At 51.7% G+C, this 16,693-nt stretch overlaps 1 protein-coding gene across 3 annotated transcripts; it reads right to left on the bottom strand.

The window, feature by feature from the left end:
* Nucleotides 1-359: 359 nt before the first annotated feature.
* On the bottom strand, nucleotides 360-14,200 carry Camkv (CaM kinase-like vesicle-associated). Of its 3 annotated transcripts, none has more exons than NM_145621.2 (11): nucleotides 14,000-14,131; nucleotides 4,669-4,772; nucleotides 4,431-4,562; nucleotides 4,187-4,261; nucleotides 3,834-3,972; nucleotides 3,591-3,711; nucleotides 3,358-3,433; nucleotides 3,132-3,268; nucleotides 2,891-2,969; nucleotides 2,584-2,671; nucleotides 360-2,307 (listed from the first exon to the last, which is right to left on the bottom strand). In NM_145621.2, exons 2-11 carry the CDS (start codon nucleotides 4,761-4,763, stop codon nucleotides 1,711-1,713), a joined length of 1,539 nt encoding a protein of 512 aa, NP_663596.1. In that variant the 5' UTR covers nucleotides 4,764-4,772; nucleotides 14,000-14,131; the 3' UTR covers nucleotides 360-1,710. The 3 variants fall into 3 exon arrangements, 2 of the variants coding, with proteins under 2 accessions (NP_663596.1, XP_006511785.1); XM_006511722.3 differs by lacking the exon at nucleotides 14,000-14,131 and adding an exon at nucleotides 12,500-13,512; XR_003947887.1 differs by having other exon boundaries at nucleotides 368-2,307; nucleotides 2,891-3,037; nucleotides 14,000-14,200.
* Nucleotides 14,201-16,693: the final 2,493 nt, after the last annotated feature.

Below are 16,693 nucleotides of genomic sequence, written 5' to 3'. Positions count from 1 at the left end.
GTGCCCACGCGCAAGGTCACTTCCTATAGTGGTTGGCCCTGAGTAGATTCCACCTCTAAGTCCAAGTTAAGACAAAGGCTCTTTGTCAACAAGAATCGGAAAAGCGTCAGCCCTTCGGCGCTCAGCTCGGGATAGTTTTTAGCTGAAACACACCACTCTCGTGGGATTTTTAGCGTCCAGAGGAGTCCCATCAACATCATCCAGGTAGACACTGGAGAAGGTGACCTCCACTCTCACTCCAAGCAACACACTAAGCATCAACCGCTACCCAAAAACTGATCGTCCCACAGCCTCGTCCCTCCCGCACTGCCTTCCATAGGCTCCTCCCCAAGAGGACAGAGGAAGCAAAGGCAAGAGGGTGGCCAGAGGCTTTGCAGGGTGACGTTTATTTGCCAGGTTCAGTAGGCACACAGTTAGCCCACCAACCTTCACATACCAGAGCAGACCCACAGGCATGCAGGGAGAAGGGCAGGACCACCATGGAGTGCCGAGCAAGGGCAAGGACCAGCGTGGCTGCCTGTTCAGGCTGTGGTAGGGTCTGACCAAGGGCACCTGCTGAGAGCATCCCTCAGGGAGCTGGGGAACTGTAGTCTACTTCCTCATCCCAGCCAGAGCTACTTCACATGGCTGAGCAATACCTCAGCCTCTGATGGTAGACAAAGAGGAAAAGCCTCCCCATATCGCTGCACTAAGAGCAGAAAATCTGCTGCTGTGAAAAGCATGCTCCCAACGCAGCCTATGAGGTGCTGCCACGCCTCCCTGGGAGGAATAGGATTTACTGCCTGAGCCTGCATGAGGTGGCTATGGCAAAGGTCTCTTTCTTGGTAATGGCATCTAGGAAGACGATGGGGGGATGGGGGGACACCAGCCCTCCCTATCCAGCTCACAGGAAGGAGCCAGATAGGCTGGGGCACTGTACTCTGTTCTCCTAGGCGTCGCTGCTGTGTCCGACATGTTTCTCTCTTCCTTTAGAGTCTCCTAAGAATCGGGATACAGAGCAACCCGCTACAGGACTCAGGAGGCTATGAAATAACACAAGGATCTTCAAGAGGGAAGATCGCCACCCCCACCCAGGGAAAAAAGATGGAAGCTTCTACCCATTCTCTCTCCCACTTCTGAGGATCCCCACAGCTAACATGCAATGCCTGCTCCCTACCACGTGACCAGACTTGACTTAAAGCACACTGCCCTAGGTTTTCTGCATCCTCTCTTGCACACTCCTAGAGCAGCCCAAACACCACAGGTACACACCTTCCCGTGCAGGAGCCTAACACTGCTGACAGGGCCTCGCTGGAGGACCAGCTCTCAGGGCAAGGCCACCCATTTAGGGCCTGGGAAAGGATGAGGTTTGCAGGGCCTGCCTGGGGGAGTGATGAGGCAGGGAGGGAAGGAGAGCAAGGACCCCCTGAGTATCCCTAGAGCAGCATCCCACAAGGAACAGAAACTGGTGAAGCTAGCGAAAGACAGAAAGCCACAAGGAATCCATGCAGGGGCTGGGGCTGGCCCTGCCTCTGGCCTGCCCGCCACTCACATACATCCACACAGGAGACAAGACTGCTCTCCCATGGCCCCCAGGCATGCCCCACTGGGATGAGGGAGCTTGGGGGGAGCTAGGGCATCATGCCAGTGACTCTATATACAGTGAGAAGCCCCTCATCCAAACTCCCACCCTCCTTCCCATCCCTCAAAACCCCCCAACAGGCTGCCCATTCAGCTCGTCTCCACCCTCTGAGACTCCTGGGCACATCCAGTAGCCTCTTCTCCTTTACTAGAGGGTGGAGCCTGGCCTGTGGCACCCTCTAGGGCTGTGCTGTCCGGCTGGGCCACAGCCGGCTCAGGGGTGGCTGCTGCCTTTGCAGCTGGCAGGGCACTGCTTTGAGTGGCGGGCACTGTGCTCTCTTCTGTGGCTGGTGTGGCTCTGCCATCAGTAGCTGGTGTAGCGCTTCTGTCAGTAGCTGGAGTGACACTCCCGTCAGTGGCTGGGGTGATGCTGCCATCCGTGGCTGGGGTGACGCTGCCATCTGTGGCTGGAGTGGCGCTGCCATCTGTGGCTGGTGTAGCACTACGATCTGCAGAGGCTATGTCATCGCTCTTGGCAGCACACCCAGCACCACCCTCTGTGGCTGCAGTAGCACTGGCCCCAGAGGCTGAGGCAGCTCCACCTGCAGCTGCAGCTGCAGCTGCAGCAGCGATGGCCCCACCAGCAGCCCCAGGAGTGGCAGCGTCTGAAGCAGACTGGGTCGCCGCTGTTCCAGACTGCTCTGGTGCCCGGAGCCGCTTCATGAGAGTGGTCACTCGGACAGCCTTCTGCAAGGAGGACAGTGAAGAAAGGTTCGTGGTGAGCTTCACTAGATCCACTCCTTCCAAACGGCTAAGCCCAGCCCCTTCTGTCGTGCCCCAGCTGCCGCTGGCTATCCAGCTACTCATTTCTTCAGCTCCTGATCACCGCGGCAGCTGCAGCCGCCTGTGGAAGCCTGAGAAAACTTGGTGTTCAGCCGAAGAGGTGCAGTAGCAGCAAGGAACTGTGGGGTGCAAGAAGAGGCACTTGGAACTGGGCCAAGGGGAATGCGAGCCAAAGCCTACCTTCCACTTGGCTCTGGCAAAGTTCTTCTCAATCTGGGCACAGACGCCATCCTTGATGTTCTTATCAGAAGCCGCGTTGCCGGAAATCCTAGAAAGGAGGCAAGTGCATCTGATGGGAATGGTCTGTGCCTCGTGGAGTCTGCACAGCCCTTCCCGGTGTGATGGAGGGCCACCAGGCAGAGTGTCTGGTTTGGCCAGAGCTCTAGAACGCCTTCCCTTGCCAAGACCTCAAGGATGCGGACTTCTGGTGTAAGACATTCAAAGCGCAACAGAGGCTCGCCCACTCCTCCCAGGGGGCCCTGCTCACCATTCGTGGGAGATGGCCTCTTCTGCGGTGATCCGCTGGTCTTGCTCCACCTCCATCAGCCTGGTGACCAGGTCTTTGGCTGGGGACAAAGCCAGGGATGGGCTAGGCAAGGGTGCCCCATCTCATTGTCTAGCTGTGAAGGATGGGCTGGGGAGCAGGAGTAGTAATCCAGCAGACGCTGAGAGCAGTGCCTCCCACCATGCAGCCCTATACTCTGCCCACAGGCCGGGTATCCCCTCACCTGCTTGAGAAATATCGTCCCAGTACGGAGAGTCAAACTCATAGTCACCAGCCAGGATCTTGCGGAAGAGATTCTTATCGTGGTTCTCATAGTCATCTTCTTCCACCTCCTCGTAGAAGGGCGGGTTGCCTGAAAGCCTACATGGAGTAGGGTCACCTAGGAGGGCCACAGACGTAATTGTCCAGCCCACCTGGCTGCAAGCCCAATTGTGTGCCCTGCCACTCACAGGATATACATGATGACGCCAATGGCCCAACAGTCTACAGGGCGACCGTACCGTTGCCGTCCTACCACTTCTGGTGCTAAAAAAAAAAAAGTGGTTATCTGCTGGTTAGACTCAAGTGTGGCCATATACAGCAGCATCTATACCCATTTCTTGGAATAGAGGCTTCTTCCCTACCCCAAAATCTCCCCCTGAAGGCTGTCCCTCAGACCATCCCCTGTCCCATCCCTCCTTGCCCAGATACTCCGGGGTTCCACAGGGCTCCTTGATAAGGCCATTCTCTAGCTTAGCCAGGTGAAAGTCGCTGATGACAATCTTTGAGTTCTTCAGCCTGTTGTAGTACACTAGGTTTTCCAGCTGTTCGGGAGAGAATGGTAGGAAGGGTGGGCAGAAGTCATCATGAGGGCCTCAGAAGCCGGACCAGAGCCCAGTGTGGCACTCATGCCAGCCCCAGCCCATCCCTCCGGCTCTGGCCTTACCTTGAGGTTCCTGTGCACAATCTTGAGCGAGTGCAAGTAGGCCACAGCCTCCAAGACCTGCCGCACCACGTTGCTCGTGTCTCGCTCCGAGTAGTAGCCCTGGTCCAGGATCCAGTCAAACACCTCCCTCCCCGTGGCCCTGAGGGACACCAGCCCCTGAGCCCGGCGTGGGCAGGGTCGGGGGTAGGACAGGAGCATTTGGGAGGCCTGATTTGTACCAGGCACTTGGCTGGGCAGGGCCCAGGGCCTTGGGACCCAAAGGGTTTCAAAAGTGGGTTTCTTTAGCTATAAAGGGAGGAAAAAGAAAAGACCCTAGGGACTGGGGAATCCTGGAACCCCAGTATGGTACTCACAGCTCCAGAAAGATGAAGTATTCCTTGCGGGTCACAAACACATCTACCAGCTGCAGGATGTTGGGGTGCTTCACCCTAGTGACAGTGGGAGGGTCAGTAGTCAGGGTTGAGTGCACCCAAGAGAAGCTCTGGTTTCTACACTGAGTGGTTGTAACAGACTAACATGTCCTTTCTGAGGTACCCTGCTCTTCAAGCCCTCCCCTGCTATCTCCTACCCGACTCTTCCCTCAGCCCTCACACTCACATCTTGAGGATTCCAATCTCGTTCTTGGCTGCCTTCCGCACCTTGCGGCCATCACGCTTCTGGAACTTCTTACAGGTGTGCAGCTTGCCCGTTGTCTTGTCCTTGGCCCGGAAGATTTCACAGAACTCCTCACTGAAGCCAGCAGGCACACCCAGCCTTAGGACAGGGTACACTCCAGGCCCTCTTTCCCAGCCCTGATCTATTTCACCCCATCACTGTCCAGCAGCCCAACACTCACGTCTTGATGACTTGTCCCAGGTCATATCTGTCAGTCACTTCCGATGGCTGGTTATAGTTCTTCTTGTCACCCAGAGTCACACACCCAAACGGCATTGCTAGGCTCTAAGGTGCAAACAGGATGGGATCTGGCTCAGCTATACCATTTTCTTACCCCAACACCCATCACTGAAATTGCTTTTGGGAAACTCAGCTCAGGTCAAGTGAAGGGCAAAGTAGGTAAATACTGATCGACACTGCTTTATTGGGCCACACATGTAGCCATTCAACCAGGCTGCCTGAACTACAACAGTCCCCACTATGCAAAAATTCCCTAAGCTGACATATTAAGAAGTAGTTCTTTCATTATATGCATTTGAAAAGACTTACAGGACAATCTGTTTATTTATTTAGTTTTGATTTTTGACACAGGGTCTCACTAGTTAGCCCTAGATATCCTAGACCCAGTATGTACATCAAACTGGCCTAGAACTTGCTGAAATCCTCCTGCCTTCACCTCTCCAATGATGGGGTTAAACCATTAGTCTCTCTAGGGTCAGCCAGGTGGCTCACCAGGTAAGGGCACTGACCTCCAAACTTGAGTCTGATCCCTGGAACCCACATGATGGAAAGTGAGATCCAACTCCCAGAAACTGTCCTCGGACCTCCATGCACATACTATTCTGTGCCCCCCATTCAATAAATAGATAAATGTGATTTTAAAAACCACACAGCTTTTTTAAAGTCTTTAATGTGGTGACTCACATTATCATTCTGGCACTCAAGGAAGCTGATGCAAGAGGATTGCCAGGAGTCGGAGGCCAGCCTGGACTACAATGGGAAGCCCTATTTCAAAAAAAATAAGAGCCAGGTAGTGGTGGCGCATGCATTTAATCCCAGCACTTGGGAGGCAGAGGCAAGTGGATTTCTGAGTTTGAGGCCAGCCTGGTCTACAGAGTGAGTTCCAGGACAGCCAGGGCTATACAGAGAAACCCTGTCTCAAAAAAAAAAAAAAAGCCATAAATAAGTAAGTAAGTAAATAAATAAAAAAATCTTTACATTGTAGCTAGTCCATGAACATAAATTTAAGTTTATTCCAGGAATTTCTTTGAAATTATATCATTTTCCCCTGCCTACCTTCCATCTTGCTCTAATCAAATTTATGACCACTTATTCTTTGGTTATTGTTATATGTGCACACACACTTGCACCTATTCCACCACTTGGTACTGGATAGTCACCTGGTCTGCTCTTTCTTGAGGAAGACTATTTATTTCTCCTATTCTCAGCCTTCCTTACCTGTCTGTGGTTTTTTGTCTAGAGTTGAGTTCTTACGAGCTCTTGCCCATACTAGTTATTTATCTCTGATCGTCTAGAGATACCAAATGTGGGTGAAGCTATGGACAAAATGAAATCTGTTGGAAGAGGCCAATTTCCCTTTTAAAAAGCTGGGAGCCAGGTGTGGCGCACACTTGAAATCCTAGAATTTAGGAGGTGGCAGCAGGAGGATCAAGGTTCAAGGAAGCCCCGGCTACTTGATGAGTTCAAGGCTACCCCAGGCTACAGAAGACTTTGTCTTAAAGGACAAGACAGGATAGGGCCAGTTTTGACAAACAAACATATTCTGTGTACTTCTTTTATTTTTTTTTAAGATTATTTATTTGGTTGGTTGGTTGGTTTGTTTTTTTGAGACAGGGTTTCACTGTGTAACAGCCTTGGCTGTCCTGGAACTAGCTCTATTAACCAGACTGGCCTCAAACTCAGAGAGATCAACCTACCTCTGCCTTCTGAGTGCTGAGATTAAAGGCATGTGTCACCATCGCCCAGCTAAATTTATTTATTTATTTATTTATTTATTTATTTATTTTGGTTTTTCGAAACAGCGTTTCTCTGTATAGCCCTGGCTGTCCTGGAACTCACTCTGTAGACCAGGCTGGCCTCGAACTCAGAAATCCGCCTGCCTCTGCCTCCCGAGTGCTGGGATTAAAGGCATGCGCCACCACGCCCAGCGCAAAGTTATTTATTTTTATGTGTATAGTTGTTTGGCCTGCATGTATACCTGTGTCTATGTGTGCCTAGTATCTATGGAGGCCAGAAGAGGGGGTTGGATCCCCTGGAACTGGAGTTATAGTTATGAGCCGTTGTTTTGGTGCTGGGGACTGAACCCAAGCCCTTTGGAGGAGCAACCAGTGCTTTTAACCACTGCATGATTTCTCAAGCCCACCCTATGTACTTTAAATATTTGCTCCATAGAAATGCATGCATTTGAGCCAAGTGTCCCTCAGGAGTTCCAGGCCAACTTGGGCAACATAGAGAGTTCCCGTCAAAGAGAGGGCGGGAGAGAGAGAGGCAGGCATACATTTATGCCTCAGGACACTTGGCTAAGAACTCTCATAATTGCCATATCCATAATTGCTAAAAGCTGGAACGAGCCCAAATATCTACCCCCAGCAGGATGTACTGTGGCATAGCCGTATAATAGAATGTTATGCTGCAAAGGAAATGAGGGAGCTATGGCTCTACTCAGCCAAACAGTGTATCTTGCAAAAAGCAGTGTTGATAGAAACAGGAAAGATGCATGTAGTGTGAGTCTTTTGATACAGAGCTGAAAACAAGCTGAACTCCACACAATGCTGGGGGCTCAAGCACAGAAGTAACACTGTTCAAAAAAGCTGAAAATAAGTTCAAAGACTCACATAATGGCTCCTAAGGGACAGGATAAGGTGACTGAGTTAGGACACAAGGGGACTTCTGGAAGACCCATTTCTAAGCCTGAATGGTAGTTATAAATGAACGTACTTTATATCTTTTTAAATTTTTATTATTTTTATTTTATGTATATTGGTGTTTTGCCTGCATGCATGTCTGTGTGAGTGTGTCAGATCTTAGAGTTTCAGATAGTTGTGAGCTGGGGTGCTGGGATGCTCCTCTTTAGAGCCATCGCTCCAGTCCCAACTCCCCCACTCCCTTTATATATCACTAAAGATGTATGTGCAGGCTGGGCCACGGTGGCACAGCTTTAATCCCAGCATTTGGGAGACAGAAGCAGGTGGATCTGAGTTCAAGGCCAGCCTTGAACAGACTGTGTTCCAGGACAGCCAGAGCTACACAAAGAAACCCTGTCTCAAAACTAACCAAACAAACAGACAAACAAAAAGGACTTGCAGGGATATGGAAAGATGATTCAGCTCTTAAGAGAGCGTGCTGCGCCAGGCAGTGGTGGCACATGCCTTTAATTCCAGCACTTGGGAGGCAGAGGCAGGTGGATTTCTGAGTTTGAGGCCAGCCTGGTCTACAGAGTGAGTTCCAGGACAGCCAGGGCTATACAGAGAAACCCTGTCTTGAAAAACCAAGAGAGACAGAGAGACAGAGACAGAGCTTGCTGCACAATTATGAGGACCAGAGTTCGAATCCCAGCATCCTTAAGAAGCCACACATCCTGCACATGCCTGAAGCCCCAGCTGCAAGGATGGGCAGGGAGAGGACTGCTAGCGCTTGTTACTTCTAGTTTAACCAAGAAAATGCAAGCCACAAGTTCAGAGAGAGACCTGTCTCAAAGGAATCAGTGGAAAGTGTGTCAAAGAACACTGATGCTTTTCTTCTGATTTCTGAGTATCCACTGGCATGAGTGCTCATACACACACATGCATGTGCATGTACATGCACACAAGAAAATGAATAAATAATTTTCAAACTTCAAACATTATTTATTTGTGGTGTGTGTGTGTATGTGTGTGTGTGTGTACTTTTCTAGGACATTAAAGGAAATACAATTTCTCTTTAGGGCAAAAAACTGAAAGTATAAATTCATATCTTTTGTTTATTTGTTCATTGAGATAGAGTCTCATGTAGCTCGAGCTGGCCTCAAACTCAGTATATAACTGAGGCTGGCCTTGGTCTCCGAGTTTCCCTGCCCCTATTCCTGAGTGCTGGGATTATAGGCGTGTACTGTGCTCTAATGCTGTCTTAGAATTTTTATTCCTATTAGTTTGATGGATTTATTAAATATTGAATTCAGACATGTTGTATGTGGTATGCACAGAGGGACACGTTCCTTGTAGGGAAGAGCAGCGTTAGGATCGGGGCTGGGAGCAGAAGGCTTTGCCGGGAGGCATGCAGGGGTGACAATCCAGGGTAAGACAAGCCTGCCTAGCGCTCAAGTGCTGCAGGAGTGCAGGGCCAGGTGAGGCTCAGTCTGGCTACTGCTGGCTCAGCAGGTTCAGGGAACTCTGCACCTGGGGCACTGGGCCCTGCCTCCACTCTGTCCCTTTACAGATCAAGCCTAAAGTGTGGTGCTGAATGACTGGTCCCAGCATCCAAAGGGAAAGGTACCCAATGTCCTCGTTCCGAGATAGATGGCTGCATCTACCTTTATTGATCTAACCCCAGAGTCTGCCTCCCAAAAGTTTGCTTTGTGCCAGCCTGTGGTTGTAGCAAGCTGTACACTGAGGTCATACCGAAACTGTTCTGCCTCTGTCACCCATGCCCCCTCTACCTCCAAAAGTGCTTGAAGTGGAAAGAGCTGGGCCATGGCCTTGAGCATCTACATATCCCCCTATCTGAAGGCACTTACAGTATCAGTTCTTGGTAACAAAGAGGACTCGGCGAGCTGGGGGTCCCAGACAAGCCCTTTGGATAGTCCTGGACGCCAATCACTTCCTCCCAGGCAGAAGCCAGCTACACTATTTCCCAGGGATCCCACAACCTCCCAGGAGGCCCTCCCTTAAATGTGTCCTCAGCATTAGAGATCAAATTCCATAACTCCTTCCTCTGGATTGCTTGAGCTTGGGGAATACACGCATTTCATCAGTGAGATGGAGTCAGAGCTTAAGCCATCTAGCAAAATACGACAGAGGCAAACGAGAGAGGCTTTGAAGATGTCGGCTGTGTGTCTTTGCCACTATGTCCAAAATCCCTGCTCCTGCATCTCATTGTTGCAGCTGGGAGCAGAAGCACAGCCAACCACCCCTGCCAGCTCCCCAGCTCCTCACTGTAACATCTGGAGGGAGAGGCCAGCATCAGTCCTCTTGTTCCCTAAGGACATTTTCCCCAGGGGTGGGGTGAAAGAAGATTACCCTCCCAGGCTAGAATCTGAAGGCCATTCACTGAGCAGAAAGATGGTACCCAGCTCCCAGGTTTCTCAGGACTGGGCAGAGACCATTCATTCCCTGTTCTGTTGCTCTGTTACACTGTTCCCTCCGATGCAAATACCCTTCCCCCAAAGCCTCCCATGGGAATTCTATTTGTCATCACAGAGTTATTTATAACATTAAAAAGGAGTCGGCGACTACCTAAATGTCCGACAACAGGTGATTCGACAGCTCAAATATGTCTACTCCGTGGCAGGAAGTGTGGGCATTGGTAAGAGCTCCACCCGCCTGGGCTGCCCTGTGAAACAGCCTCCACACGGGCAAGGAATCAGGACCAGGGCTGCGTGTTCTTTCAGTACCAATTCTGGCATCATAAGGTTGTCTCTGTAACAAGTTGTCTTAAACAATCCTGATGCTCCAAGGCCAGATGCAAATGGCCCTGTTCTGAGACACCTTTTCCAGGCTCTCCCTCCCTCCCCAGCTCAACCGCTCTCGCCTCTGCCAACGTGGTGTAGGTGGGAGGTTTTGTATATGCTTGTCTCTGATCCTGGTGCCAGCTTTTGGCTATACATGTACATTTCTGCCAAGAGGGTCTGAGCTGGTGTTAGGGTCTGTCTCTACTATGGAAAGTCCACAGTGCTGACAGCCTACAGCCCTATCCTACAGGTCTCAATAATGAAACAGGGACGAATCTACTTTGCCACCACTCCCCTCTATCTTGGCTGCCCAGATGTCACCCAATCACTATCCTTCCCCAGCAGTCTACTTGAATTCACTTATACACCTAGATCTTTCAGGGTCACGAGAAAAGAAGGCATGTTTCCAATCAGTTCTCTCATCCCCTTTACACTTGCCATCTGCTACCTACTGCTACCCCGTGAGGCTGTAGGTTGTAGACACCGAGCACCTTGGTACCTCTCAGCAAAAAGAGGGACTAGCCCCAAAGCTTGAGGAAGGGTGGGAGGGCACAGCAGAAGGAGATTGGCATTTCTCATCCTCATGGCCCCAAATTTAGCACCCAACAAAAGTTTTCTTTCCAACACCACAGAATCTGGTCAGCTCCACACCGGCCCAGGTATGGCACAGGAGCCCCATGGCAGCTGCTTTTCTCGAGATAGAATTCCTTCCCTTCTCTGCAAAGGAAATAAACCTTACTCCTGGGCTACCCAAAGGGAACAGAAGAGCAGGGCAGAACACTACCACTGCCCTCCACTCCAGCAGACCCTGGAAGCTTCCGGGCTCAGCACTCCATTACTGTGTGCTCCTGGACTTTTGTCTCTTGGGCTCAGTGACCCAGGACTCAGGCAGCTTTTGTCTATTTTGGTGCCCTTGTCAGAAAGGGTCCCTAGGAGTTCTATTGGATTTTCAGGCAAGTCTGAGCCAGAGGAAACCCAATCAAGATGGAGGCCAAAAGACCCCATTTCAGGGTTTTTCCCACCAGGGTCAGCCCATTTCAGGTCTCACCTTTCATATCCAGAAATGAAGTTTCCTGCTCCCCTGGTACCTGCCATGTGGGGCTCTAGAGCTTGCAGTAATTCTAGAGAGGCCAGAAAGGGCCCAGGAGGCCTCCCGATGACTCCCTACTGTGGGCAACACCTCCCAATTTAGTGGCAGCTGTGAACACCAGCCTGCAGGCACCCTCTTCCCTTCCCTCCCCTCTTCCCCTCTCTTAGTGATTAGGACTGAGTTTGCTACTGCAAACGGACATGCCCCAACCCAAATCCCATCTAGCTCACAGCCACAAGCCTAGGGGAGGTAGTGACCTCCTTCCAGTGTATGTGGTAACACAAGACAGAGTCAAGCTTCAAGCCTACTGTCCAGTTGCCTTAAGACACTGGATATCATACAGTCCTGGGTGGGCAACAAGCTGAGCCACCATGAATAGTTCCTGGTGTTGACTCTTTTCTACCTATGTTAGGAGTATGGAGGAGCCCCTGCTAACCCCCAACCTTGCAGTCTTAGAAGTGAGCATGCAGTCTACTGCTATTTCCAGAATAGTCAGCTCTCCACATGTAGGCAAAGCCAAGAGCCAATTGTCACTGGCCTTAGAACCCGGGGTCCCAATCTTTGAAGCCACTGGAGGCCCTGCATCCCTTTGGTTGGAGGAAAGGGATCTGCAGAAGGCAATGGAGTATAAGGTTGCTATGGTGATGGAAGTTTTAAAACAAGGGGAGGAGTAAGGGGTAGGTATTAGCAAAGGTCCCTCTTCCCAAACTGACATTTAGGCCTGGCTCCTTCCCTGCAGGTTCTGAGACCCTGCTCCCCGTAAAGGGTGGGGGAGGGGAAAGCAGAGACTTTAGTAAAGAAAGGTGCAGAGACCAAGAGAGACAAGGGCAGAATCTGTTGGAAGTAGAAAAGGAGGCAGCAGAGTACAAGGGACACAGCCACAAGAGAGAAGCAGGCAGAAGATTCTGAAGAAGACTCAGAATGCTCAGCAGCAGCCTAAACCCTCCAAGGCCGCGTTTTGGGATCCCCTGGGCCAGGAGCAACCCCTGGCATTTGGCTTTCAAGATTCCTGAGTATCCCCCCAGACATAGAGTGAGTGCACTTGGCACAGGAGGTCCAGTAAAAAGAGGTCAGCTTCTAGGAGCTTCTTGGTGTGGAAGAGGCCAGCTGTTGCGGTCCCCAGCCAGTCAGTCCCCAGTCTCTCTCCCGCTTAGGCGAAGAGGTCCAAAAGTTGAAAAGACTGGCATTGCAGGATAGACACCCAGAAAGAAGCCTGCCTAATTCCTTAAGAAGCCGTCTCGGCTGGCCCAGCCTTACCCAGGGTCCCCAGCAATCTCCACCTCAGTCAGCTGAACTCTCCAGGCCTTGGGTTTCCAGGGCCCTTCTTCATCCCAGCCTCAGTCTTGGGCAGATCTCAGGATGGCCAAAAGCAGCAGCCAAAACAGCACCATGAGCAAGCCAGAAACAGGAAGACAAAGGCACACCAACACCCCCCAGGTCTCAGTTTCCCTGAACAGAGCAGAGGACTGCCACCAGCCGGCTAATTGGTAGCCACCAGGGAATGAAGACACAGAGAAGGGCCTGCAGCAGATATATACAGAGCCAGGGTAGGGCGCCTGGGGATCCACACTAAATGAGGGGAAAAAAAGGGAGACCTCTGTCCCATCCTGGCTATGAAGGGAATGGAGATACTAATTTCCAAGTTAGGAAAGGGAGGCTCAGAAGTCACTGAATCTGCCAGTAATCAACTCAGAGGGGGAGGGGAAGCCAGCCTACTTCTGCAAAGGTGGTCCTGGGGGCCCCAAAGCCTGAGCCTGTGTTTGGAGGCTGGTGTGCAAAAGACCCACTAGAGTCGTATAGACCAGCTAGGAGCTTTTGGTGAGGAAAAGGGGGCCCTGTTCTCTAGGAAGGAACCTGCTAGAACAGGTTTGGGGTCGGGGAGCAGTTGGCAGCCCTTCATGGGGCTGGGGCTCAAAAGCCCAGGGTCTCCTGTCAAGCAATAGCAAGCTGAAAAAGACAGAGAGGCTAACGCTTTAATTGTCCCCTGCGACTCCAGGCAGAGTCCCTGCTCTTCACCATGGTACCACTCTGACCCCCTTCCCCAGTGCTGCTGGCTCGCCCCCGCTGGCACAGCAACACACATGCGGGAGGCACACGTGTGAGCAGCAAGCCCCGCACCTCCCAGCAGAAACATGTGCGCCCCGCACCCCCACCTCGCACGTGTGTCAGTGCGCTGCGCCCCCACCTCCCTTGACAAAAGACCCTCAGAAGGCTTGGAAGCCTGAACTTAGCTTGGGGGCCAATAGTCCACTCGGGCTTAGAACCTCCTCCCCCAGCCCCGCAGCAGCCCCGCCCAGCCCCCTCCGGATTGTCGCCCATAAAGAACTCTCCGTTGTCATGGAAATTAGTGACTGCCAAACCAGAGGGAGGGGGCCCCCAGGGGCAGTTGGGGAGGGGCTGAAGACCGCTCTAGGAGCGAGGATGGACCGCTCGGCCCTTGGCCCTTTACCCCTATAAGGGGCACCACGAATCTTCGAGGGTTTATGTTTTTTACAATTCGGAGCTGCAGAGGCTTTCTCTGGGACCCTCCCAAGCCGTCAGAGGTAATGGGGAACTTTAGCCCAACCCCGCACGCCACCCCACCTCGCATCTGCAGAAACGGTGCGCTGTGCCCCTGCTTGGGACCCCCAGAGTCCTCGCGGTGATCGCGCGCATCCTGCGCGGGGATTCTCTAACCAGGGAAACAATCTCCCAAGGCCCCCCAACGTGCATCCAGGAGGCGCCCTCCCCACCGGCCCAGCCCTCCCTGCTCCGCACCTGCAAAGCTGGTCGGTCACAGGCAGGAAGCGATAACCCGCTCAGCAGGGCTCCGGGGGCGGCGGGCAGAATCCGCTCCGGGCACGCGGGGCAGACGCGGCGCCAGCTGCAGCCGCTTCGACTCCAGAACCTCCAGCATCGCCAGTCGCTCTCTGGCAGCGGATTCGCACCCCGGGCCGGGGGCGGGCTGGGGGCGGGGCCTCCTCGCCCGGCCCGCCCCCACCCTGGCAGACCCGGAGACTGGAATCCCACTCGAGGGAGGGCGCATGCAGGTTGGCGGCGAACACCTGCTAGGCTCACTTAGGCCATCAGACTCAAAACCCAGCAACAGGAGGCGAAGGGGCCCTTCCTAATCCCGAAGTAAGGAGTTAGGAGTGAGGACTTGGAGAAGAACCTGAGTCCTGGAACTGCACAGGAGTCTCCTGGCTAGAAGTAGTTTGCAGGAGACCAGGGCCCTGCCCAGTTCCCCAACCCTGATCCAAAGGGTTGGATCTACTTAGAACCACATGGGCAGTCCCTGGAGCACCTCCTAGACAGGAATAAACACACAGGACTATGTGTGCAATTGTGATCAATTTGGAAATGACAAGACAGTGAGGCCCTCAGACCATCCTACATCCAACTCCTGTGAAGCCAAAATCTTTCCCAACTAAATTACCAGCCTCATGGCTGGCTCAGTCAGTCCCCTCTGTATAGTTCTGAATTTCCCAAACTAAAAGTCACCTATGATGTAGCATGGGGTCTGCTTTCTTCTCTTTGTAATAATCCTTAAACATTTCCTAAGCAACATGACCCAGGTGACCTGGGCTAGGTTATGGTATTGTGGAAGTACTAGGAAGGAATTTCCAATGAAGTTCTTAACCATATTTCTGTCCCTTCTCAAGGAGGCAAGAGGACTGAAGGTCCATCCCACTGCCCATCAAGTCCTGAGGACCATCCTGAGACAATAAATAAAGGCCACATTTAGGTTTTCCATTGTCTGGACCCAGGCTCCATTCCATCTTACCCTGCTAGTGATCTGCCCGGCCCAGCCATCCTGGGAACAGGGTCACATGTTGAGCAAGCCTATTTGCATTACCACCCATAGCTGAGGACAGATGGGACCCAACAAGTGAAGAACTTGGGGCTGAAGCCAGAAGATTGCCAGAGAAATTGCTTCAGGGTTTCTGGATAACCTCTTCCAGAAGGGTTGTTGAGTTCTTCATGTCTTTCCCCGACTCTGGTCACTTCCTCTAGGCCATGTTATCATTGTATCTGGGCCCCTGAGTACGAAGAGTCTTGGCCATTAACATCCATCCCAGTACTGGATAGGAACCTTTTGGCAAACTTGACAGAGCCTATGTCTAATCTCACAATGCTCAACTAATGTTTGCAGAAGGAAGGAAAAGCCTGGCATGCAGTCTTTTCTATTATCCCTAATACAATGAGCCTCCAAGTTTATGTTGTAGCCAAGACATGGCTGGCAGAACCGACATACCTCAAACACATCTTCTATCTTTCTTGAGGATCACAATCTATCCAAGAATGGGGCCAAGAACCTGGATTATGGCTTTAGAGTCAGTGGAAGGGGTGGCTCCCTAAAGCTTTGCCTGCTGCTGGCAGTATTCCACTTCTTGATCCTGTGCACACTGTGTGCACGTGGGTGACAGCACGTGGCAGGGTATATGCATACACGTGAATGTGTGCTAGCTTATACCAAGGGAGATGGAAGCAGCACAGTGTATGCAGCGATGCCCACGGGCATGTGTGTGTCTGTGCTCTGTGTGCACCCAGGCGTGCTTGCCGGCATATGTGCACGGAAGCAGCAACTGGTCCCTCGAGCTGTGGTTCCCCTTCCCGTCTGACACAAAGCTTGATATTGGCTGGAGGCTGAATCGGGCTGGAAGAGCAGGACAGAGAAGGGTCTGGATCATGCTCAGTGTACGCCTGGCCTAGGATGACTTTATGTTATTGACTGTTCCCAAGCTCTGCTTCAGAGCAGCCCTTTGCTTTTAGGTGAGGACAGACGTATTTTTGTCACTTGTGGAGGGCAAGCTAAAGAGGCTTGAGAGGCTTGCCCCTCAGCTTCCCAGGGAGACACAGACAAGATCGGATCAGCTTCAAGGTTTTAACTTCAAGCAGCCTCCAGCTGCCCTCTGGACAGAGTAATAAGACCTTGCTATATAAGCATGGGGACCTGAATCCCATCCACAGAACCTGTGTTTAAAAAAACAAAACAAAACAAAAAACAGGCAGTGGTGGTGCACGCCTTTAGCCCCAGCACTCTGGAGGCAGAGGCAGGTGGATCTCTGTAAGTTCAAGGCCAGCCTGGTTGATGGAGTTCCAGGACAACCAGAGCCACACAGAGAAACCCTATCTTGAAAAAAAAAAAAACAATCAAAAATCGGGCATAGTGATGAGTATTTGTAATGGTCAGGTAGATGTGTGGGGTTTGCCAAATGTCCATTAGCCTAAGATGTGAGTTTCAGGCCAGCGAGGAATCCTGTATGAAAAACAACTAATGCATGATGCTGGAGGAACAGACAACATAAGGTTGGCCTCTGGCCTTTATATATAGGCAAACACACACACACACACACACACACAGGATGGGGAGAGATTTGGAGTTATGGCCGGGTATGGTAAGTAATATTTTTAAAGACCAGCTTAATTTGGGGGAAATTGGGGTGTTTCTAGAAAGGGTTTTTCTAGCCC

This window comes from Mus musculus, chromosome 9, assembly GCF_000001635.26.
Source record: "Mus musculus strain C57BL/6J chromosome 9, GRCm38.p6 C57BL/6J".
NCBI lineage: Eukaryota > Metazoa > Chordata > Mammalia > Rodentia > Muridae > Mus > Mus musculus.
This window is presented reverse-complemented; position numbering and strand designations above follow the sequence as displayed.